At 54.9% G+C, this 24517-nt stretch overlaps 1 protein-coding gene and 1 long non-coding RNA gene across 11 annotated transcripts; one reads left to right on the top strand and one right to left on the bottom strand.

The window, feature by feature from the left end:
- The first annotated feature begins 114 nt into the window (after nucleotides 1-114).
- REN (renin) lies at nucleotides 115-22555 on the top strand. Of its 3 annotated transcripts, none has more exons than XM_049107041.1 (10): nucleotides 115-299; nucleotides 15565-15715; nucleotides 16288-16411; nucleotides 16993-17111; nucleotides 18060-18256; nucleotides 20436-20555; nucleotides 20922-21066; nucleotides 21289-21387; nucleotides 21836-21909; nucleotides 22204-22555. In XM_049107041.1, the coding sequence occupies exons 2-10, from the start codon at nucleotides 15581-15583 to the stop codon at nucleotides 22406-22408; spliced, it is 1218 nt and encodes a 405-aa protein (XP_048962998.1). In that variant the 5' UTR covers nucleotides 115-299; nucleotides 15565-15580; the 3' UTR covers nucleotides 22409-22555. The 3 variants fall into 3 exon arrangements, with proteins under 3 accessions (XP_048962998.1, XP_048962997.1, XP_025276981.1); XM_049107040.1 differs by lacking the exon at nucleotides 115-299 and adding an exon at nucleotides 12037-12206; XM_025421196.3 differs by lacking the exons at nucleotides 115-299; nucleotides 21836-21909 and adding an exon at nucleotides 12039-12206.
- Nucleotides 14991-24352, bottom strand: LOC112643250 (uncharacterized). Of its 8 annotated transcripts, none has more exons than XR_007409224.1 (10): nucleotides 23558-24348; nucleotides 23214-23344; nucleotides 22655-22789; nucleotides 21955-22517; nucleotides 21526-21710; nucleotides 20152-20534; nucleotides 16970-17070; nucleotides 16663-16833; nucleotides 15710-16154; nucleotides 14991-15321 (listed from the first exon to the last, which is right to left on the bottom strand). It is a non-coding gene; the product is annotated as an uncharacterized LOC112643250 (long non-coding RNA). The 8 variants fall into 8 exon arrangements; XR_007409227.1 differs by lacking the exon at nucleotides 14991-15321 and adding an exon at nucleotides 19352-19473 and having other exon boundaries at nucleotides 15363-16154; nucleotides 23558-24352; XR_007409229.1 differs by lacking the exon at nucleotides 14991-15321 and having other exon boundaries at nucleotides 15363-16154; nucleotides 23558-23605; nucleotides 23699-24352.
- Between the last annotated feature and the right edge of the window lie 165 nt (nucleotides 24353-24517).

Below are 24517 nucleotides of genomic sequence, written 5' to 3'. Positions count from 1 at the left end.
GTGCCACAGCGTTCCACCCATTACAGAAACCAAGACTCCACTGAATGGAGGCCAGACATGTTGCTATGGCAATGAGATAGGCTGCCATGGGAACGGGACAACGTGCCCCACCCCCATCTCTACCCTGAAGCCGTCTTCCAGGATCTTTCAAATTATCGCTACTACTGTGAGCTCATGTCAAAGCATGGCATGACAGGGGGCTGCTGTTGATATTTGGAAGGTGCTTCCTCTCCCAAACAGCCTAAGGGTGCGGCTCTGTGCCTCTGAGAGAGGAGTCAAACTCCATACCTATTTGATAAGTGAGTTATTCTACTCCCTGAACCCAATCCTTTCTCTGATGAAGACTGTGGCTGGGAAGAGGATGAGGGGTCTCTGAAATGTGCTCTTAGGCAGCCCAGTTTTACAAAATTCCCTGCGATCCCCCAAACCCTTCCTCACAGCCTTGAGTTTAGGCAGATGGAAGATAGGAGTACGTGCGTGTGTGTGTGTGTGTGTGTGTGTGTGTGTGTGTGTGTGCATGCACATGAGTGCTGCTTCAGGGACAGGGTCCTTCTAAAAAGCAAGCCTGTCTGTGTGAGTGATGGTCATACACATGTGTCTGTGTGACCCTGTGTGTGCATGGGTCCCTCTAACTACAGTTCAGGATTTATCAGCCCCCACTGCTACCCAAGTGCCCTCGAGGATGTCTGTTCTAGCTGATCTAGAGGGCCTGCTTCAGCAGGCAGCAGGAGGGGGGCTGGGTCCTATGCTTCTTGCCCCAGGAAGATGCCAGGCTTTACAGCTCTGTATCTTGGGCAAAAAGGATCTTTGGTTTCATGGGGTTCCCAGCCTGACTGCTCCCTAGATTGGAGAGAAGGTTCAGGGCAGGCTGGAGGCTGTGAGGGGCTAGAAACATTCCTGGACCCGGGGGATCCTATTTGCCTATCCAGACTTTCTGGGTGAGCTCAGGTAGCTAGGACACGGGAGTCCAGAGACACAAAGGTAAGGCTGCCTAGGGGCACTCAGACCCACTCCTTCCTGCAATCTCTGGACAGTCCCCAGGGGATGAATAATCCTAATCTGAAAGGCCTGGGTATCCCTCACTTGAGGAAGGGAATGCAGGAGGGTCTCTTCCCAAACCCCACCCCTTTGGGGGAGTCTGTTAGAATAGCAGGCAGTTGGTCTCACACCCTGGTGGAACAGAATAGGGAGGCAGGGACATTCTTGCCTCTAGGACTACTCTTAACATACTGACGTGAAGTACAGGAGTATCCGCAGTATCCGCAGTGTGCTAAACTGCCCCACTTCATCCTCACAACAGCTGCAGGAGGTGAGCAGTATCATCCCCGTTGGGCAAGAGAAAAATTGAGGCTTGGGGAGGATGAGTGGCATGTCCAAGGTCACACAGCAAAAAAGTTCCAGAGCCAAGGCCTGCCCCCTCCAGTTTCACTCCAAACACCACAGTCTTCCTACACCCCACGGTCTTTTTTCCCTTCTCTCTGGCCCTACCGTGCGTCAGGCTACCCCTTTTCCTGAACAATTTATCCTAGGAAGTACATCTGGCAACCAGGGTAGTTCCAGGCCAATCCTTCTCCAGTCTGCTTCAATAGGCACACAGGCGAGGTTGCCGGTGCCCAAGCAGGCCTCCCCACCTCCAAACTCCTGTCAAGGGCCAACCATCTGAATCTTGCCCCTGTTTTCTCTCTCTGGAAGCAGCCTCCCCAGTCCAGACTTGGTCACAGGGAGTAAAGGGTGGCCCGGCCTTCCTCATCTTCTGTGGCCACTTCCATTTTAGAGCCGCCGCCAGAGCCCAGAGTGTCTCCAGCAGGGATGGGGGCTGGGGTCAGGACATACAGCCCCAGGTTCACCACCTTCTCAGGGTTTGGTTTTTTTTTTAATTATTTTTATTTATTTATGATAGTCACAGAGAGAGAGAGAGGCAGAGACATAGGCAGAGGGAGAAGCAGGCTCCATGCACTGGGAGCCCGACGTGGGATTCGATCCCGGGTCTCCAGGATCGCGCCCTGGGCCAAAGGCAGGCGCTAAACCGCTGCGCCACCCAGGGATCCCACCTTCTCAGGTTTTGTTTGATCCTGTTTTCTCCAAAGCTGCCGATTTTGTCTTAACAACTGTCCTTTCAGTGTATTACCTTTACAAAATGTTAGAAAGGACCGCTTTTGACAAATGGCTGGCTGCTTACTCCCAAAGCCCCTGAAAAACACCAAAGGAGCAGAGCAGCATGAATTCTCAAGGACAAAGAGAAGGGAGAGGAAGCCACAACAGATGAGAAAGGACAAGCAGATTTTGAAGACAAAAATTAGGCAAAGGGCTTGGCAGAATGAGGGAGACTACAGCCTCAAGGCCAGCAAAGGGGGTTCCTGATGCACGCCAGGACAGTCTCAGGCCTGGGAGGTCCTGGGGTGAATCCTGGACTAGAATGGCAGGGGGAGGGGGTGCTGGCTGGAAATCAGCATATGGAAAACCAAGACTTCCCACGTCCCCTCCCCCTCTCCGCAGCCCACGCAGCCAGGCTACCTACACCCTGGGAAGGGACTAGAGTTTCATCCCTTAAGGACACAGTGGAGACCTCGAGTCACGAGTCACGGTGACACAGGCACAATGAGGATGGAGCTGAAGAGAGTAGCTATAAAGAGAGGGACTGTGTGACAGTCTTCATAAGTTTGTCTATCCAGCCCCATTCCAAATCTCTTTCCCCAGATGTAGGTAATAGGAGTCCCCTCCCCATAGAGAAGGCCTCAGATACTGATATTGGACATGCCTGTCTTTGTCTACCTGGGCTGCTCTAACAAAATACTAGAGACTGGGTGGCTTATAAACAAGAGAAATTTGGGGCGCATGGGTGGCTCAGTCAGTTAAGCGGGAGCTTTTGGCTCAGGTCACCATCCCGGGGTCCTGGGATCAAACCCTTGCATTGGGCTTCCTGCTCAGCAGGGAGCCTGCTTCTCCCTCTCCCCTCTGCCTCCTGCTTCCCTTACTTGTGCTCTCTGTCAAATAAACAAAATCTTTAAAAATAAAATAAAGTGGGGTGCACCAGTATGAGCCTACTGTGCATACTGAATTTCTAGGGCACTCCAATCTGGATGGAGGCCAAACCAAAAACAAAACAGAGAAAAAAAAATTTTTAAAAACCCCCAAACCACCTAGTCTGTAATTAATATCCACAGGGGGCATAAGAGAATCCGTATCCATAAAACAAGTAGTGGATGCAATTAGCCAAGGAATAACCAAGGATCAGAAAAGGCCCTTGGAAGTAAAAAATATAGGAGAAAAAAATGTGTAGGGAAATTGAAGAGCTGGAACGTAAAGTTAAGGAAATGTCCTAGAAGGTAGAACAAAAAGAACTCAGGGAGGGGCACCTGGCTGGCTTGGGAGGAAGAGCATGCAACTCTTGATCGATCTTGGAGTTGTAAATTCGAGCCCCATGTTAGGTGTAGAGATGACTTAAAAATAAATGTCTAAAAAAAAAGAGAGCTCAGGAGATTAAATATGCAATGCTTAGAAAACAAACAGAACTTGCAATATGCTACTAATGTGAGTTCCAGAAGAGAGAAGAGAAAACAGGAGGGAAGAAATGATCAAGAAATCAATGCAGGACGATTTTCCAGAATGGAAGGACACGAATTTCCAGATTGAGGGCATCCACCCAGTGCTCACCACATGAACAGAACAGACCCACACCAGGGACAAAGGGAAGGGGGCACCAGCTCCCAGAGATAAAACCACAGGAGCGGAGTTGGGACTTGGAGTGGCTCCAGACTTGTTATAATCTGAAAAACAACTTCCAATTTCAGAGGGAAAATAAATTCCAACCTAGAATTCTATTCACACCCAAACTATAAAGAGTAAGAACGGAATGGAAACATTTGTAGACGTGCCAGGCCTGGAAGTGCTTGCCTGTCAGGCACGCGTTCTCAGCAAGCTCTGGGAGCACATGCTCTGCTTCAACAGAAGTGCAGCCTGAGAGAAAGGAACCCCCAGAGCCTGGACACAAAAAGCCAGGTCGGTGGGGAGCAGCAAAGAGGTCCCCAGACAGTAGTGTGCAGCCACGGGGAGCCCGGGTGGCTCAGTCATCAGAGAGTCCGACTCTTGGTTTCAGCTCAGCGTCATGCGATAAAGCCCCGGGTGGGGCTCTCCACTCATGGCACAATCTGCCTGAGATTTTCTCTCCCTCTGCCCCCTCCCTGTCCGCCCCCCCTGCCCCCGAAATAGTGTGCAGCCAGCCTGGGAGCACGAGGCTTCGGGGAGAAAGTCCCACTGACCGTATGTGAACACGGCAGCAGGCAGAGAAGGGGTCTGGAGGATCCGGGCAGAGTTCACAGGCTCCTGGGAAAACAAGGAGTGGGAAAGATGAAGGGGTATTCTGCGATGAACTTCATGAAAAGCAAAAAATTACGTATGGAAGAATTACATTAGACACTGTGAACAATAATTGAATTACAATGATGTAAATACTGGCTTTTGATTTTGCCAAAATTGGAGGGATGGAGTATAAGAGAAGTCTTCATCTGCCATGAAAGATGATCAATAAATAATGTATGAAATTGGAAAATGAAGACATGGACGGATCGATAACCTTAAGAAGTATAAACGGCCACCAAATAGAGCAAATAGCCCAGAGAGTCAAAAGGCCTTGTCTCTGTGCAGCCAGACTAGGGGCCGAGGAGTGGGGTGGGGGGGGCCTGGGAGCTTGGGCCGGACTGGTGACCGCTAGGTTTCATTATCAGCCTTTTGGAGCTATTGCTTTTTTAAAACTAGAGTATTTCTTTTTCTTTTTTTTTTAAGATTTTATTTATTTATTCATAGACAAAGAGAGAGAGAGAGGCAGAGACACAGGCAGAGGGAGAAGCAGGCTCCACGCAGGGAGCCCGACGTGGGACTCGATCCTGTGTCCCCAGGATCACACCCCAGGCTGCAGGCGGCATTAAACCACTGCGCCACCGGGGCTGCCCAAGTATTTATTTTTCTGATAAAAAGTAAGAAATGGCTGGCTCAGCATATGACTCTTGATCTTGAGGTTGTGAATTCAAGCCCCACGTTGGGCGTAGAGCTTACGTAAAAGAATAGATGGAGGGACACCTGGTTGCTCAGCAGTTGAGCGTCTGCCTTTGACTCAGGGCATGACCCCGGGGCCCTGGGATCGAATCCTACATCGGACTCCCTGCATGGAGCCTGCTTCTCCCTCTGCCTGTGTCTCTGCCTCTCTCTCTCTTTCTGTGTCTCTCATTAATAAATAAATAAAATCTTTTAAAAAAGGAGTAGATGGAAGGGAGGAAGCAGGAAGGTAGGAAGAGGCCTATTTTCTAGGAAGTGTGTTCCTGGATAGCATTTCCCTAACAGCCCTGCCCCACCCCAGCCATCCTTCTGCTGGTGACACATCCGTGCACGAAACCCTCGGCACCACCCATCAGACCCACGGCCTGCATCACCACATCACCACATCCCCACAACACACACACACACACATACACACTCTCCTCTGAGCTGCTTCACCGGCATGCCCTCCTCTGGCAAAGGGATCTTCCAGTTTAAGCTTTTTTGGACAATGGAACATACCTCCGCTGCCACTTGGGGGAAAGCAGTTTATCATGTTTCTTGCTTTCGTGCCTCAGGGATCGGTGCCTGGTCCCACAACACTGGGTGTGTCTCATCTCAGGAGCTCCCCTCTAACCAGGCTCTCCCACGAGCCCCTACCAATCCTCTCTTCCCCCAGGCCCCCACAGCTCCCAAGACCTGTGTGACCCCCCTTCCATTCTCCTGGGTAAGCACTTGAGCAGGCTTCAGGTTGGGATCACCCCAACCCTGTGGCTGAATTCCTGCTCCTCCAAGGTCCCCAGAGCCAGCGATAGAGATGCTTGGTTCTGCCCACCCCGGTCCCACAGCTCCAACGTTCTGGTCCGAGCCCCGGTGCCTCCCCGGGGCTCTCCTAGTAATTACTCCTGGAGGGCCCACCCACACATGGCGGCCCAGGCCGGTTATTAAACTCCATTCTGGGTCTTTCTTTCCCTTGAAAGGCCCCAGCTGCTCATCGCACTGAGCTCAACGCCCCCATCTGATTGAAAATTCCTCCAAGGAGCCAGCTGGGCTCTCCGGACCGGGTTGTTGAGTGTGATGTGGGCAGGAGGTCAGGAGAAAGAAAGACATGTCTGGTTTTTTGTTTTTTGTTTTTATCTTTTCTCCTGCTTCCCTGTTCGCTCTATATGGGCAAAAGCAGGACCGGCCCAAAGGTGCTTATCTCCTGAACTTAAAGGCTCGGTAAGGTCCATTTCCACCCCTTACACCTTCCTCAGGGCAGTGGCCATGGCAAGAGTTTCCCACCACACCAACAGCAGCCTGTCGGGCTCTAGGAGCTGTCAGCCTTGTCTCCCTCCAGCGTCTCCCTCTGCTCAGCACACCCAGCCCTGGTAACCACGCCCGAATCTCCTTGGATTTGATATCAAGGAGCAAAGTGGGATTTGGGGCCATTTTTAGAGAAATCCTGGGTACCCCTTGTCTCCTGAGAGAGGCCTGGCCTCCGGCAGGCCCAACCCCCCCCGCACACACCCAGCCGTGGGATCTGACCAGAGGGCCAGGCTGCGCCTGGATTTATGCCTCCCCTGACTGGTTCTCACGTCTGGGCTCTGCCCCTCTGGGAAAGGGCAGGTGCCATACAGCCCTTCCCTGCAGCCTCCAGCCTCCGCCAACATCACAACCCTGACCTTGAGGTGACACAGCCCGGGGTCTACATGTGGGATCCTGGGGAGCCTCCGTGAGAAAAAGTGGACCCTGGGCTGACAGAGCTTGGGAGATAACCGGAGAGGGGTCCTGCCCGCCCCTCCTTTCCACACCACGGCCCGGAGCCCTGCATAGCCACAGGGCAGAGAGGAGAGACTCCTGTGGGAACGCCAACCCCCCCGGGTTATCCCCACCACCGTGGAAATGGACGAGTCCAGGTCGGGCCCCTGAGAAGGAGTCTGGACACAGCAAAGCCTAGATCCCGGAGCTGACCGCCCAGGGTTGGAGCATACCTCCCACAGGGCACTCACTCTCATCGGGTAGGGCAGACTGCATAGACGGCTCTTCCTTGGAAGCAGGCTGCACCTGGACTCTCTCCTTGCCACTGCCCCCAGGGCCTCAGTTCTGTCCTGTGGGGCTGCACCAACAGGGCTGACCCTGCTTCCCTGGGAGAAGCTTTCAAGGGCCCATGATCCCTGGGGCTTCCCTCCTGGCTGCCCTCCTGTCCAATGCGTCCCTCTCCTGCGGGCTTATCCACACTTATTTACACCTATGTTCCACTGCTGGTGTCATCTGGTTAGAGAGTGCCTAGGGCCAGGGGGCACCCCGACCCTTGAGCTGGACCCCCTGGCCCTGCCCTTGCCACAGGAGAGCCCTGTGAATCTAGAATGTACTGAGGCCCCTGCTGCCCTGCACCGCTGCCGGCTGTCTAAGCCGCAGCTGGGCCCTGGGCTTCAAGGAGCTCCCGTCCCCCCCCCCCCCCCACGGGAAAGCAGCGCTCCCTACTGTGAGGCTGCAGCTCAGCACCTCCTCTTTTGAATCCCATGGCTCTGCCAAGCACATCTGACCCCTGCAGCCACACGGGCTGGGCCAGGAGTCACAGGCTGGGCGCTCCACTTGTCCCTCACCCGCCCAGTTGGAGCTCTCTGAAGCTCCAGCTGCCTCCTCTGAATGGTGGGTACCAGAGCACCCCCTTTCCAGGGCTGCCAAGAGAATAGAAAACACCTCACCATGCAGGGTAGGTGCCCCGTAAAGAGGCCTGGGGTCACTGGCATTCAGAGGCAGCCTCGGGGCTGACCTGTCTCCCCACTCGCTCCAGCTCCTCCTGCTCTGGGGTTAGGGGAGGGGCACAGGGAGAGGGTGGCCAGTCGCCTGCCTGGCCAGGACAGGTCCCCGTCTTGTCAGTCTCTGCAGGAGACAATCTCATTCTGCAGTCACTGTCCTGAGATTCCCGACTGATCCTCCATCAGCAGAGCACCTCGAGGTGGGGAGAAGTGAGATTCTGGGGTGCCCCCACCATGTAACACAGGATATAGCCCAGGGAGATGCAGGGCCCTGCTGTGCCCCGCACCAGCGATAAATTACCTCCTAGGTCTTGGTTTCCTCTTGTGTTAGACGAACGCTGGTCTGCTCGCCTCCCAGGGCTGACGTGGACGTTGGGAGGAGACCCTTCTCCCTCCAGGCTCTTGGACCTCCTCCCTCCCAGTTGTCATTGCTGGACGTGCAGGTCTTACCCCTTCATTTATCAAAGACTTTGGCTTCTGACGTACAGCCTTCCTCTACCCTATGCCCTCTGCAGTCCTTCTGGATGACATCACGATTCACGCAGACGGTGACCTGGCCAGCACCCTGGCTGGCCTCGCTGCTCCTGGAGGGTCCTCCTGCCAATGACCTCTCCCCTACATCCTGCTCTGGCTTTGCCACCACTTGTCACTGTTCTACCTTAGAAAAGACTCTCAAACATCCCACTCTCGACCAGCTCTTCGTCTGTCAGCTTTAGGCTTCAACTGTTCCACCCTCTTGTCCTTTCTTTGCCCACGGCCCTCCACTTCCTTCCCCTTCATTCATCCTATCCCGTGATGTCCTGACTTCTTTCCCACACTCCGCTTGTAGTCCACAGTCTATCGTTCAGTAACATTTTTGCTAGGACCCCAAATCCCTCTGTCCCTCCTCTTTGATCACACCTGGCACCACCCCAGCCCTGGATGAAGCCAGCCACACACCGTCCTGATGTCCGCACCTGAGCAGTCAAGCACTGTGGTGGCTGCAGGGAGGCAGAGAACAGGGGAGACTGGCTTCCTACAAAGGTGCGATCTCCAGACATTAAATGTCTTAATTCCTCCCAGAAAACTCTTAGTTTCCCTAGTCAGCTCCTTCTCACTTTCCATAACTATCTCAAGCCTTCTCTGTGTCCCTTATGCCTCCAAGCCCCTCCGATCCCCAAGCCCCAGCGGAGGTCCTTACTCTCTACTTGTCTGAGAAGATAACAGTCACGGCACAGACAGACCCTCAGCTTCCAGTACCTGGCAGGTAAACGACTGTGGGCATGCGCCCTGCCCTCTCATCTTCTCACTCCTACCTGCTCAGGAACCTTGCTATGGTGATTGGGAGGATTTCTTCCACTACACCCTCAGCATCACCAGGCACCAAGAAACCTTCCTCCCCCTTGCTCCCCATATCTCATCTACCACCCAGTTTTATTTCCTAAATGTTTCTCAAATCTATCCAATCTTTTCTCTCTCCAGCATGCCCACCTCTCCTAGTCCAACCTGGTTCTAAGGTAAACACAGCATAGAACTCAAGAACTTTCATGGTTGAGGCACCTGCATAGCTCAAATAGTTAAGTGTCTGACTTTGGCTCAGGTCATGATCTCAGGGTCCTGGGATACCCAGGATGGGCTCTGTGCTCAGCCAGGGTCTGCTTTTCGCCCTCCCCAACTCGTCCCCTGCTCATGCTCTCTCTCTCATATAAATAAATAAATACATGAATGAATAAATAAATAAAAACATTTAAGAAACAGAAAAGAACTTTCATAATTTGACACTCAAGTCAGCTGCGTAATGAGCTCTGGGACATACTGCCTAAGCTTACAGGCCAACTGCATCAGTTATTGTCAGTGTGATCCCAGGCAAGTTCCTTTCTGAATCCTCCCGTATCTGTTTCCTCATCTATAAAGTGGAATAATAAAGGAACCACGTCATGTAGTTATCAGGAGAGTAGAACGCATTAGGCACTTAAAATGGCATCTGGCACATAATAAGCATACAGCAAGCATTTGCTCTTACCATCTTCTGCCTCTCCATCTCATGTCTCACCCCACTTCTTGTCTAGCCACACTGGCTTTATTTGGGCCTTATTCTCATCATGTTTCCTCTCTCCACAGGGCCTTTGCACATGCTGCTCCCATTGGGACTCTATTTCTTTCCCTCTTCAGGCTATTCATTGCCTGCCTGTGTAGCCTTGCTCCCCATATCCCATCTACCACCCAATTTTATTTCCTAAATGACAACTCAAGTGTCCTTTGTTTGGAGATGCCTTCCCAGAGCCCCCTGACTGTACTGGTCGTCATTATTATTTTATATTTATGTTGTGATGATAATCTATCTCTCCTACAGACTGTGAGATCCATGAAGGGCAGAAATGGTACTTATTTTTGTCACCTTTGTAATCCTAGCATCTAGAAAAGTGTCCGACAAATAACAAATGCTTAATGAATATTGTCTAACGAATAAAGAGCACTAAGGCCTATTCAAATGCTTGATAAATATTTTTTCAATCTGACAAGACAGATACCCCACGTTGAGGGATTTAAAAAATTTTTCCCCTGGCATCAGATACTTCCTTCACTGCCGACCACAGTGCCTGAAAATTCTCCAATAAGAGTTAACATGGGGGGGGGGGGTGGCACCTGGGTGGCTAAGTAGGTTAAGCATCTGCCTTCAGCTCAGGTCATGATCCTAGAGTTCTGGGATACAGCCCTGCATTGGTGGGCTCCCTGCTCAGCTAGGAGCCTGCTTCTCCCTCTCCCTCTGCTGTTCCCCCTGCTTGTACATCCTTTGTCTCTGACAACTAAATAAATAAAATCTTAAAAAAAAAAAAAAGAATTTACACCAGATCCTTCTGTCATTCAGTAAGGGTGTTACAATGTCAGAGGACCAAACATGTTTATTGGCCAACACATTAGTAACAGAGATTAGCTCCTCTAAGTCTTTTTTTTTAAAAGTAGACTGAGGTGGGGCTTGAGCTCACCACCCTGAGAACAGAGAGTCAGATGCTCTATTGACTGAGCCACACAGGCACCCCATTTCTACTAAGTTTTTACTGCTCCCAGCTGGTGCAGAGAGCACCACCCTGGAGGCCAAGAACAAAAACTAAAGTGTCTGGCACCCTAGGAGCCACCCAGCATCTCCTTCATGCTGCAGATTTAGGGACTGAGGCCCAGAGAGGGGAAGGGAGGGGCCCAACGTCACACAGCAAATTCGTGGTAGAGTCAAAACCAGAACCCAGGTCCCAGACAGCCAGCCCAGAGCTAGTTCCCCAGTTCACTCATTTGATAAGTGCTAAACACCACTTTGGGCAGGAAATAGACGCCCGTACACAGGTTCATCTGATCTGGGACAGCTGAGGTGTGTGCTCTCCCAGAAGGGCTTGCCTCGCTAGGTAGAAGCCCATAGCAGAAGGACAGCCAATGCCAGGCTGAATCGGGGCCTGCTTGAAGGACAAGGGGTGATATTTGAAATGTGGCCAGAAGGATGAGCAGGAGAAGCCAAGAGAGGGCACCGTAGGCTGAATAAGTAGCACCCACCCGGGACTCAGGGGCCAGTGTGTGTATGGAGAGCAGTTCCAGGCTGTAAGCAGGGGCTAGGGGACAAGAGAAGGGAGCCGAGACTGGGCCCAGAAGGCTGTGCAGGAAGGCCACCTCACCTTCTGCAGCAGGTGCCCCAAACCCCGGAGGGCTGCCCTTCCCTTGCACCAACGCTAGGTCCAAGGGAGGCAGGCATGCAGCCCTTCCCCCAGCTCCCTGCCTCCAGAGAGCCCCACAGGGTGCTGCCCTACAGGGCGCTGCCCTACAGGGTGCTGTGGTGTCCTTCCCCACCAACGGCTGCTGCTGACCAGGGCCCCAAGTTCCCGGGGCCTGGCTTTGTCCCAAACAAGCCAGCAAGAGTCCCCCATGTTCCAGAAGGAAATTGAGGCAGTCAGGGACACAGCTAGGGTTAATGCAGAGGATGGAGCTGAAGGGTATGCACTGGTGGTGTCTGGCTGGGAGGTGGGAAGCTGAGGTTTGGGGGCCGTCTCACCCCTGACCGCTGCAGTTCCCTGTAGGCCTCTGCCCCCGTCAGGGGGTTATAGGGCGAGGCCGCCATGGGGCTGCTGGCGTCACAGGGCACAGAATCACTTTCCCACAGCCCTTCTTCCCCTGGTTCCTTGACTGCGTCCTAATCTGGTCACCCTTCACCCACCTAGCCCCGTCCCATGGGGGGGATTTATTACTGGCTGCCTTGTATCTACCCCAGGACAATAAATCAGGGCAGAGCAAAACCGCAACCAGCCACGCATAGAGCACATAAAAGGAGAAGGGGAAGCCACAAGGCTTCAGCAGAGCACCCAGGCCAAGCACCATGGCCAGATGCAGAATGCCTCGCTGGGGACTCCTGCTGGTGCTCTGGGGCTCCTGCACCTTCGGGCTCCCTGCAGACACGGGAGCCTTCAGACGGTAACTGGGTGGGGGGGGGCGGGGAGTGTGGGGGGAGTGGGGCAGATGGGGACAGGAGTTCCCACCTTCCTAACTCCCTCGGCTTCCAGATGGGGGGTGTCATCCATCCTCACCATCAGCAGGGCAGGGAGATGCGGTCCTGTGGAGAGAGAGGACTCGCCCAAGGTCACACGGCCAGTGGTGGCACATTTCTCAGACTGAAGAGCCAGGTCATTTGATCTCTGCCCAAAGCTTTTGTTCCTTGCACGGATCACCAGGGGTGCTGTGGGGACCCGGATGATTAAGACCTATCTCTTGCTCTCAAGCCTCTCACAGCCTAATTATTAAGAAGGGGGTGGCATGGGCAAGCCTGCCAAGGAGAAACTGTACAGTGGTTGAAGACGAGCCTTCTAGAGCTAAATTGTCTTGGTTTAAATCCTGCCTCACCAGCACCCCTCACTAGCTCTGAAAGCATGAGCGAGTCACTTAACCTCTGGAGGTCTCAGTTTACCATTTTGAAAACAGAGATAATAACAGTGTCTACTTCGCAGATCGGCTTTGAAGATTTAATGAGATAAAGGATGTATAGCCTTCAGCGTGATGCCGACAACGCTGTAAAAACCCAGCTGCCAGTCGTCCTATAGGGTGGATTGTCACCAATGTTAAAAGAAAAGGCTTAAGGCAGCCAGGAGGAGGGAGGCATAACTTAACACCCAAATCCAGGCCCAGGCCCTATGGGAACTGGGCTCATTACGTTCATTAAGGCTGGGGTGTGGGGAGGATGACAAGGGACCTCAAGAGGAGAAGGTCTCAGTGTGGGGAGAGTGGTGGAACCTGAAGGCCTCAAGGCAAGAGGGCAAGAATCTTTTTTAAAGATTTCATTTTTGAGTCCTCTTTATACCCCATGTGGGTCTTGAACTCACAATTCCAAGATCAAGAGTCACATGTTTTAGTGACTGAGCCAGCTGGGTGCCCCTAAGAGGGCAGGTTTTAACAGCCATAGGCATTTTACAGGCTTAGCACCTAGGATTTCACAGGATCTTTTCACATGACCCAAATTGTCCTCCCGACAACCCAGCAGTCCCACTTTAAGGTGAGGACACAGAGGCTCCAGGAGGTAGGTCCCCTATGAGAGGCTGAGCCTCAGCACACATTGGGCCTTTTGTTTCCAAATCTTCTTGCCCTGCTCTGAGGCTCCCAGAGGGCCACTGCTAGGGTAGGGGTGTGGGGTGAGAGCATGTACCTGAGCGCAGCCCCCACCCCCAGGGTAAAGACAGAGCAAGGTAAAAGCATTCTCCCTTGTTCTCTTTAAAAAGAGAAGAAGGGGTTGGGGGGCCAGGAGAGCAGAAAGAGGCTTTTGAAACACAGAAGGTCGCCACCTGCTATGTGGGCAGGGTCCTGCAAGGCACTTTGGGAGCTCCGAACACAGGATCCCATTCTCCAGATGCTTTCCTAGCCTCTCGTACACACACTCTCCGTTTATTGAGCAGTGGGCTGCTCATTTGATCTGCAGTGAGGCGGGACTACGGTTTCATCCCTTTTTTTAAAAGACTTTATTTATTCATGAAAGAGGCAGAGACACAGGCAGAGGGAGAAGCAGGCTCCCTGCGGGGAGCCCAATGTAGGACTCGATCCAGGACCCCGGGGTCATGCCCTGAGCTGAAGGCAGATGCTCAACCACTGAGCCCCCCAGGTGCCCATGTTTCATCCCTTTTTATAGAGGAGTTAATGGGGGGGGGGCTCACAAAAGGCCCAGAGGGGTTCGGTAAGCTGATCAGAATCACACAGTAATAGGGGTTTCAGCATCCGCTCACAACTACTGTATCCTCACCACCAGACAACACCGCCGCCACGAACGTTAGGCTGTGCAGCGCTGGCTGTGAGTGCCCCAGGAAAAATGAAGCAGGAGCCCAAGCAAAGGTGGGGAGTGGAGGGGAAGGAACTTTCTGAAAGGAGAATGGGAAAAGTAAAGGTCCAGAGCAGAGGCTGTTCAGGGTAGATGGTAGAAAATGCACCCTCCTTGGGATCAGGCCTTCTCTGTTCCTCCATTTTTCCCATCTGTAAAATGGGAAGAATCACCCACCCTGTGGGATGGCTGAGAATAAGATCATAACCGTGAAACTGCTTTGTGAACAGTAAATGGTGACATGACTGTGACAAGTCATTTCCATTAAGATGTGGCGCTGGCTGGCAGGAAAGCTGCATTTTGGCCCGTGGGCATGAGGGGGTCCGGGAGTGCCGGGTGTGAGCAGGAAAGGACAGTAGAGGTAGACCAGCATCTGGAAAGGAAGACTGGTTCTCCGTCAACTGGGCCGCAATCCTGGGACCTCCTGGCCAACAGCTAGGGGCATCTCCCTCCAGGCTTCCACAAAGAGCCTTCACAGGGGAGCCCTGGGGATGCTCTCTGGGAAACAACCAGACACACTGCTTCGAATCCCTGCTCCACCGTTTCCGAGTCACCTCATCCCTACGAGCCTCCAATTCCTCATCACACAGTGAGGACAAGGATGGCCTCATGAGGGCTGCGTCAGGGCCTGTGTAGCGTTTGGCACTCACCAGGTGGCCGCTCTGGGTGTGCTTTCCCCACCCCCACCCCACCCCCACCCCCGGCGTCTTTGATTCTGCCTCCCAAAGGTGAGCGGCAGGAGTCAGGGAAAGAAGCATAAAGCCTGGGACTCCAGCTCAAGGACATCTTTCCAAGGGCAGGGGGCACGGGGACTCTGGAGACGCTGGCTGCTTCCCTCCCTTGCCATCCCCCCACCCCTCCACCCCCTCCACTGCACCACCCCACCCCTGGACTAGCAGATCTGGTCCAGCCACGCCCCCCCCCCCAACTCTGGCCAGGTGTCTGCCTCGAACCCGGCGCAGAAGGCCCTGCAGGCGGCAGTGGGTGCCTGCTGCCACCTACAGGCCGCCCACAGCACTGGCTCCTCGGCCCCCTTGAGGGGAGCAGGCCAGCCACCGTCTCTCTCTCGGGGCGGTCATCGGCCATCGGCCATCGATGACCATCGTAGCTTTCTCCTCTTCCTCCTCAGGCTCCTGGCCTGCTGGCGCTCCTTGAAGGCAGCGGGAGTCCTGATCCGTCCGTCTCTAGTACCTCGTGCAGGGCAGGCCTGGAGCAGGGCTCAACGTGTAGCTATGGAACGAGGAATGAGAGAGCAAATGGCTTTGTAGAGCTCGTGGTCAGAATCAGACAGTGTTGAGGATTATTTAATCAAGGGGACTTGCAAATTCTCTCTGAGAGGCCCGAAAGCACAAGGAGCAATTTGTAGGTGTCTGGGCGAGGGCAGAGAGTCGTACTAGAAGCTTCGGGGCCTCCACCATTATTGTGGGGGAGTACAGCGCTCTTCTGGGTTTTCCCTCCTCCGCCCTGGGCCAGGATCTTCCTCAAGAAAATGCCCTCCATCCGGGAAAGCCTGAAGGAGCGAGGCGTGGATGTGGCCGGGCTTGGGGCTGAGTGGAACCAGTTCACCAAGAGACTCTCCTCTGGCAACAGCACCTCCCCCGTGGTCCTCACCAACTACCTGGATGTGAGTGCCCGGCTGGGGCCTTGCTGCTCCATCTCCTTGCTCTCTGGGCCCAGGGCTTTCTTGGCTCTTTCCGCGCGGTCTCTGACGGGGTTGCTGAGGTATCTGGCAGCCCGTGACATGCCCATTGCAGCGCTAGGAAGGCTGAGGCATGGAGGGCAGAATGGAGCCCAGAGGCAGAGTTAGGCTGGGAACCCCAGAATCTAGGCTCTGGGCCTCGAGTGCAGGTGACCTGGTGGGCAGGACCGGAACGTGACCGCAGGGGCTGGCTTCTGTGACCGGGCTCCGCACAGCAGGACTGCTGATGGCCTCAGCAGCCCCTCGAGAGGTGGGGCGCCTTCCTGCTTCATTTTCAGCAGATTTATTTTGCCCTCTTGTCTCACTTCCTGAGAAGTCATAGACTAAGGCGGTGCTAAGCCTTCCACCCAGGCCCCGCCGAAACCTGGAAACCCAGAGAAGGGTGTGAGGCCTTCGCATCTCACCCCGAGCGCCAGAGGGGGCATCGGGCAAAACCCCGAGGCCCAAGGCTCCCGAGCTCTTCCAGCTGCCTCTTCCGTTCCCTCCCTCGCTCACAGACCCAGTACTACGGCGAGATTGGCATCGGCACCCCACCCCAGACCTTCAAAGTCGTCTTCGACACGGGCTCGGCCAACCTCTGGGTGCCCTCCACCAGGTGCAGCCCTCTCTACACAGCCTGTGGTGAGCCCCCTCCGCCGCCGCTCCTGCAGGGCCAGTGGTCCCTGTGCCCAGGCCCGCTCTGCACCTAGCCAGGCCTGCCTCGCTCCCTCTGCCCCCGCTACCACCGCCCCCGAGAGGACAGACGAAAGTGTCCCCCATTTTCCTGATGCGACCGCCAAGGCAAATGGCAAGCATTAGGGGTCCCCAGCCCAGCTACAAGGCCATCACTCCCCTTTCCTGAGATCGGGCGAGGACTGAATTCTCAGACTCACCACAGGCCCTGGGCGTCTTCTACCCCTTTCCTCAGCCAGTAACCTCTTGCTGAGTGCTTGCTGGGACCAGAATCTTTTCCTCATCCCTGCATTCGAAACTTCTGTGACGTGCTTCATTCGAGACCGTTCTCACAGATATGGGCACATGACAGGAGCCCAAGGAACACAGTCCTTGGTTGGTGAAACACATTTTCAAGCCTCCAGCCTCAGGGCCACCCCACCCCGCACCTAAGTCCTCCACCACACGGGCCATACACCCAACGCACCTGCCTGCAAGGCCCCCTGCCCAGGGCTCCCTTGGACATACCTGAGCCTATGTCCCTCTGCCAGAGATTCACTGCCTCTATGACTCCTCGGAATCCTCCAGCTACATGGAGAACGGGACGACATTCACCATCCGCTACGGATCTGGGAAGGTCAAAGGCTTCCTGAGCCAGGACATGGTGACTGTAAGTGGGAGTGCCCTTAGCTCATCTGACCCCTGCCCTTCTCGTTCCCAGACCTCTCCTGCCACCCAAGGGCCCATACTTGGGTAGGGTACAGTTCAGCACACCTTGGAGCCTGGGGATTTGGGGAGCACCCCACCTTGCTGCCTGCCAGGGGCTGGTGAGTCAAAACAGCAGCGCCCAGGACAGAGCAAGCCCAAGCTCTTGGCTGGGCACCAGATGATTGATGGGGGCCTTTATCTCTAACTCCCGTCAGTACTTATCCTAAGCCCTACAGCCTGCAATCAGCTGACCTCCTGAGGTCCCGTGGCTCTGGCTGGGCTTTTAACCAGACCCTGGACTGAAATATCAAGGTCAGGTCAGTGTCAGCAGTCTTAGGGTCAGGCATAGGTTTTAAGGTCACAGTTGAGATTAGAGTATGGGATTAAGGCCAGGGCTTGGTTTTCTTTTTCTTTTGGTTTGCATCTGACCCTCTCTGTTCTGGGGTTTCTCCGGCTCCTGCTCTGTCAGAGTTATGGGAGGGGTACGCATAGAACGTGGAACAAATCAGTAGGAGCCCTTACCCTCCCCTTGTCTGTGAAACAGGGGAGAAAGCCTGGCTTTTTGAAGAAATCCTTACCCGTGCTGGGAGTAGGGAACTTAGGCCCAGTGCTGCCGGTGTGGAAGCTGGGGCCCTGGGGAGGGGGTATGAGAGCTCCTGGCATCTCTTCTGTTACTGCCTGGCAGTAGTGCCTCCTCAGCCTCTGCCCCTCCCAGTCCCGGGGTAACCTCGGTTCTCTCTGGACCCCCAGAGCTTGCACGAGTAATAGAGGAGAGGATATGTGCGGGTGGGGGGATTGATGAAATGCTCTCATCCCAAATTCCTCCACCCCAGGGCATGTGGGCCCTAGACTAGACCCTGGCCTGGGGCGGGGCAGGAGGCCTGGTCTCCTCTGATCCTTCCTCCCACAGGTGGGCGGAATCACAGTGACACAGACGTTTGGAGAGGTCACAGAGCTGCCCCTGATACCCTTCATGCTGGCCAAGTTTGATGGGGTTCTGGGCATGGGCTTCCCTGCACAGGCTGTTGGTGGGGTCACCCCCGTCTTTGACCACATCCTCTCCCAAGGGGTGCTAAAGGAGGAGGTTTTCTCAGTCTACTACAGCAGGTGAGCCTGGGGCTCCAGGGGCTGAGTCAGGGGTGGGGGGTGGGGGGAGGGTAGGAGGCAGGAGAGCTGGGAGAGCAGGAAGAGAGCTGGGGCTGGAATTTTTATGTGTTCATGATTAGGTGGTGTTCAATCCATATGTAGAGCTCCACTCCCAATATGGAAGCCACCACTTAAGTAAAAAATTTTTAAAAATTCAATATCTTTTTTACACTATCCATATTTCAATTGCTCAGCAGCCACAGTGGTAGCACAGATCCAGAGCAGTACTCATACAACTTTCTACAATGATGGAAGTGTTCTAGAGCAAGAGGAAAATGCAGGGTCGGGGGGATGGAAAGTCAAGCGTTACTATGAGTAGCCCATGACCCCTCTCACACAGAAAGCTGACTTCATTCATTCATTCATTCATTCGCTCACTCATTGATTCAACAAATATTGGATGCTTATGTGCCAAGCACTGTGGGAGGTTCTGGGGTGCAGCCACAAACAGGTGTACAAGACACAGTCCCTGCCCTCACAGACCCCACGGTCTGGAAGGAAGACAAGAAACATCACAACATGATGGGTGACAATGGGGAGCATGAGGCTGAAACCCATAGGTGCCTTTCAACTGTGGACTGAGCTTACATGCACAGTTCAGCTAGCCTTGGGGAAGCCACTGTCCACTGTTGAGCAGGGCTGTAATCCACACCAAGCTATTGGGTGTGGAAAGATAATAAGAGCTGGACACAAGGCATCATAAGAGTAGGAACACAAGGCTAGTGGAGGGAGGGTCAGGGTCCAGAGAAATCACACAGGTAAAATGGAGACGAGCAAAAGGGAGAAAAGAAAATGCGAGGTATTGAGAAAAGACCACCAATTGGCCCTGCAGTCAGGAGGAGTCTCAGGAAGAGCTGTTTTAGAGATGGAGCATGGCCAGATGGCCAGCAGTTGAGAGGAAGACGGAGAGATTCGGTAGGGAAGGGAACATCAGAAGAGGGTGCTGGCGGAGATGCAGGGAGGAGTAGAGAGAAGGGTGGGTATTTGGAAATGCTGCAGGAGCCTGGAGCGCGCTTGCAGGTAGAGGGAGAAGCCAGTGGAAAGCAAGAGACAAACCGTGGGAAGAAGGAGATCACTGAGGGCACAGGAGCCTGGAGGCCATGGGAAGGAGGAGGATCCAGCAGGCAGAAAGAATGGCCTTGTTGAGAAGGAGAAGAGGCCTTGCCTTCACCTTGACCCTGAGACAAGAAGGAGGGACCATCAGAGGGATCTTGAAATGTCAGGAGAGTCGCAGAGGGAGCTGGTGATAGCACGTTGCACCTCGGTATGGAATTTGTAAAAGGGCAGTCGAGCACGTTCGCTAGCATGACATGCGTACACCTAAACTCTCACGCACACATATGCTGGAAAACCGTCCCACACATGCACACTGGAAAGCAGCCCCCACACACACACACACACACACACACACACACACCGGGGGCAGGTCCTGAGCTGTGGAAGGCATCGTGCAGCAGGGAGGAGAGGAAGGCAAGGGGGTCAGCTGTGGACTGGGCACCAGGAGCCTGGCTCCACTAACCCCACCCACCACTTGAGCGACTTCAGGCAAGTGCCTTCACCTAAAGGGTAAAAAAAGTGCATCATACCCACCACCACCACCTCCAACAAGAGGCCTATGAAGCTCAGCTGAAACATAGGCCTCCGTTCTGCTGTGTTTCTTTCTCTGCAGAAATTCCAAGTAAGGAGCTGAGACCCCCTCACATGGCCTTGACCCTCCTGAACACCTGGTCCAGATTCTATACACCACCAACCCCAACCCGCCTTGGCAGGCCCAGCCTCTGCTGGATGCCGAAGTTCTCCATTCCTCTTTCTAGTTCGCCTCCTACCCCTTACCCACCCCCACTCCACCCAAGCACCTGCTCAACCTGCAGCTCCCCAAACCCAAGCGAGGGCGGGGCCAACTCTCATCTTGCTCTCTGCTTGTGCCGGTTCCTTCTCTGTGGGGATGCTTTATTGGGTGCAGCTGAACCTCCTCTGGTCTGTCTTGGGGAGGGGCAAGAAAGGTGGACAAGTGGTGTTCTTGCCGCTTCCCAGTCTTGCCATCCTTCCCGTCTCCCCTGTACCCTGGCCCAGCTTCCTTTGTTGCTAGGTCTTGAAGTTAGAGGTTATGGGTCTTCAGGAGCTCTGATCTTCCCTTTAGGAATTCTCACTTGCTCGGAGGAGAGGTCGTCTTGGGAGGCAGCGACCCCCAGTATTACCAAGGGAATTTCCACTACGTGAGCATCAGCAAGACTGGTTCCTGGCAGATCAAAATGAAAGGGTCAGGAGCCTTGGACCCTTCCTGCTCTCTGAAAATGCTGCTGCTGCTAGGGTGTGGGGCTGGGAAGGAGCAGTGCTACTATCTTGTCCTCTCTCCTCATACAGTCACTTCTCAAGGCACTGCCAACACTGGCTCTCTGAGTGCTCTGTCCAGGGCCGGGAACACGGAGCTATGAAGAGCAGAGGGGAGGGGGAGGGGGGCCACCGAGAGGGGGTGGTGGGTCACCTGAGGGAAGGGCCAGCACCTCTCCTTCTCCCGCACACGCCTTGCATCCTCTGGCACATCTCGGGACCCCCAGCAGGGCCTCACCATACCGGTTGGTGTCACATCAGCCTGCTGACTGATCCTCTAACTGGCCTCCCCCAGGGTGTCTGTGAGGTCGGCCACCTTGGTCTGTGAGGAGGGCTGCATGGTAGTGGTCGATACCGGTGCATCGTACATCTCGGGCCCCACCAGCTCCCTGAGGCTGCTCATGGACACCCTGGGGGCCCAGGAGCTGAGCACAAATGAGGTCAGAAGCTGGGGAAGCACCACCTGGCCCAGGACCCAGATTTACCCCAGGAAGCATCAGGTCCCAAACAGGGCCATCCTGGGCCTTCCCCTCCTCTCCTCTCTCTTCCCACGTGTGGCTTGGTCCCCCAGGGAGGGGGTGGGCCATGCACCCAGCCCTGCTGGGCTGTGTCTGCTGGTAGACTTCCCACACTCAACGGGGCTCCCTTTGCCTTCCCCTCAGTACGTTGTGAACTGTAACCAGGTGCCTACACTCCCCGACATCTCCTTCCACCTCGGAGGGAGAGCCTACACACTTACCAGCAAGGACTATGTGTTACAGGTGAGGCTCTGAGCTGTCCCTCCGACAGGGTAGGAGGGTGGGAGGGTGGGCAGGGACCCTTTAAAAAGGACAAGGCCTTATGCATGGATCACCTGCCACATCAGTGGTTCTCTAACTTTAGCTATATATTAGGGTCACCTGGGTGCTTTAAAAATCCCAGCAATAAGGGGTGCCTGGGTGGCACAGCCTGTTAACTTCTGACTTGGTTTTGGCTCTGGTCATGAGATTGAGCCCCATGCTGGGCTCCACGCTGAGCACAGAATCTACTTGAGTTTCTCTCCCCCTCTTCTTTTGCTCCTCCGGCTCGTGCTCTCTCCCTCTCTCTAAAATAATAAACGAGGAAATAAATCTTTTTTAAAAATCCCAGTAACAAGCCACATCCCATACTTATTAAATCAGAACCTCTGGGGGTGGCACCTGGCCATCGGTGTTTTTCAAAACTCCTCAGGTGATTCCAATGTGCAGCAATGTTTGGAAATCACTGCGCATCCCCTTATCTGCATCTTCCAGGCAAATGCCCCAGTAAGGCTCTGCTCCTTACTCGACAGACTTAGAGTAGCTCAATACCTTTCCTCGGGTCAGAAGGTCTGCCAGACTGTAAGCTCGGGGAGGCGGCACTTGGCCTGATGCATCGTTGGCCCAGTGTCTAGCTCGGTACTGGCATCCGGGAGGGCGCATGATGGCTTGAGAGGGCCAGGGCGGAGGAAGTGGATGGGGGAGGAAGGAGGGATGTTGCTGAGGACAGCTGCGGGGGTCAAAAGGCAAGGAGAAAGCCCATGGGCCAGGCAGTGGGGAAATCCTCTTGCTTCCCGCCAGGATCCCTATGGTAATGAAGACCTGTGCACCCTGGCCCTCCACGGTCTGGACGTCCCACCGCCCACTGGGCCTGTCTGGGTCCTGGGCGCCAGCTTCATCCGCAAGTTCTACACGGAGTTTGATCGGCATAACAATCGCATTGGCTTTGCCTTGGCCCGCTGAGGCCCTCTGCTGCCCAGGTGGGCCTTGCCTTCAGCCCTGTTAGAGCTAGAGCCCCCTCTGGGACACTGCCCTGCCTGTGCCCTCACGCAGGGGCATGGGGTGTGGAGCTCCTCCCAGGCGCTCGCCTTGCCTCCAGTGCCAGCTCTTCCCTGCTTTGAGAACAAACAGAATAAAGACTTCATGTTCGAAACCCGTTGCACCTGGGCTCACTGGGGTCTGAAGCAAGAGGTGCAGCCATGTATCATGTGCAGATAAGACTGTGACACAGAATGACAAACTACACACTCACCTGCACACACAGGTTCCTACATACACGGATGATGCCACTGATCCCCGCTCAGCTGGAGTTGGTTGTTTACACACACAGCCAGATCCATGCTCCCTCTAGTCCCTGCAGGACCAGGGCTCATGCTGTGATAGTGTGCTGTGGGTCAGAAAGATGCTCCTAGTTGGCAGAAGCCTGCCTCAAGCTCAGGTCCCATTCTGCCTCTCGTGCACTGCAAACCCTCTCACCCCCTGGTCCACGTCACCATTTACACATGCAGCCCAAGACATCATCACCTGAAAATATAGCACGTCAGAGACATGACTGATAGTCCCTTTTTGCATGTGGGAAAACTAAGGCTCAGGGAATGGAAGGCATTTGACCAAGACGACTCGTTAAAATGTGAAAAGTTGAGATTAGAACTCAGCCCAGATGACTCAGATGCTAGGGGCTTTCCACCTTACCTGGTGCGGGCACACTTTCACAGGTACAGAGCTGCACACACCTAGCAAGGGGACACGCACACAAGCACACAGCCATGCACACTGCTGCCCCCCCCTCCCAACAGACCTGGGGCGCTCACATGGGACAGGCTGAAGTCTTCTCCCACTCTTGCTCCACCTACTATGGCATGGAGTGTATACGCTGGGGAATGAGACGCAGCACCGCCCTGAAGCCACAGACGCTGTCCCTCTTCACGGTAGTGGTTCACCCCTGTTTTGACCAAAAAGAGGTGAAGCACTGAGTGGCCCAACCAGGCCTCCTGGTAAACCTCATACCTCTAGAATTGCAACCTCTTGGGATTGTGCGGGACCCTGGGGCTCCCCAGGGCAGATTCCTGGAGGCGGGAGCTGTCTGCGGGGTCCCCGTGCAGAGCCAAGAGCATGAGCCTTGTGTTCAGGACCGTGGAGCCCAGCCTCAGATCACCTGCCCTTATTCTGTAAGCTCTCTTGTCAGCCTGGCTTTATTTCCTCACTGCAGAAAAGACAGAGTTGGGGTCAGTGAGTGTCCTTTCCAGCTTGACATCCTGGGGCTCCATGGTCTGGAATAGGCAGGTTTCTCCATCACCTCCCTGAGCCGTCCAATATGATAGCCACATAGAGCTTTTAACACTAGAATCAAGTGTCACAGTGGCCACATTCCCGGTGCTGGACAGTCACATGTAGCTAGCGGGCACTGCACTAGGCAGCTCGGATATAGCACGTTCCCACTACCGCAGCAGTTCCGCTGGGCGAAGCTGGATTCTGGACAGCAGTAGTGCCAGCGGCCTTGTGGTTAGAGGTTCCTGAAGAGGCCAAAGGACAACTTGCAGAAACAGAAAAAGGCCCCTTCTCTGCAGGCACTTTTCTGGATGGCGCAGGCAGAGCTCTCCCACCCGGGCTGAGGACAAGAGAGCTCGGTTGCCCTTGGCGCATCCACCAAGCGCGGGCATCACCCGGCGTCGCCGGCCTCGCCAGCGAGGACACGTGTGGGCGGGGGAGGAAGGGCAGAGCCCCCGCTGGAGGGAAGGGCCTTTGAGGTGCAGCAGGGGACTCCTGCAGGAGCGCAGGGACGGGGAGCAGGGACCTGGGCGCGGGTGGCGCGCCCCAGCCGAGCTCTAGACGGCAGCCGGGTCTCCCACCTGCGGGCTGGGGCAGGGAGGGGCGCAGGAGGGGGCCTCCCCCGGCCCTGCCCGAGCTGCCCGGGGAGAGCGGCCCTGTGCGGCGAGAGGAAGGAAGAGCAGCCGCCTCGCAGCTCGGAGGGCGGGGGGCGCGCCCCGGGGCCGGGGGGCGGGGCGGGGCGGGGCGGGGCCGCGCGGGGGCGGGGCCAGCTCAGGCCCCGCCCCCGTCCCGCCCGCGTCACGGCCTCCGGGGGGCGTGGCCCCGCCCCGCGCTCCAGGTGGCGGCG

This window comes from Canis lupus, chromosome 38 (genome assembly GCF_003254725.2).
Source record: "Canis lupus dingo isolate Sandy chromosome 38, ASM325472v2, whole genome shotgun sequence".
NCBI lineage: Eukaryota > Metazoa > Chordata > Mammalia > Carnivora > Canidae > Canis > Canis lupus.
The sequence above is the reverse complement of the archived record's forward strand: the minus strand, read 5'-3'. Positions and strand labels throughout refer to the sequence as shown.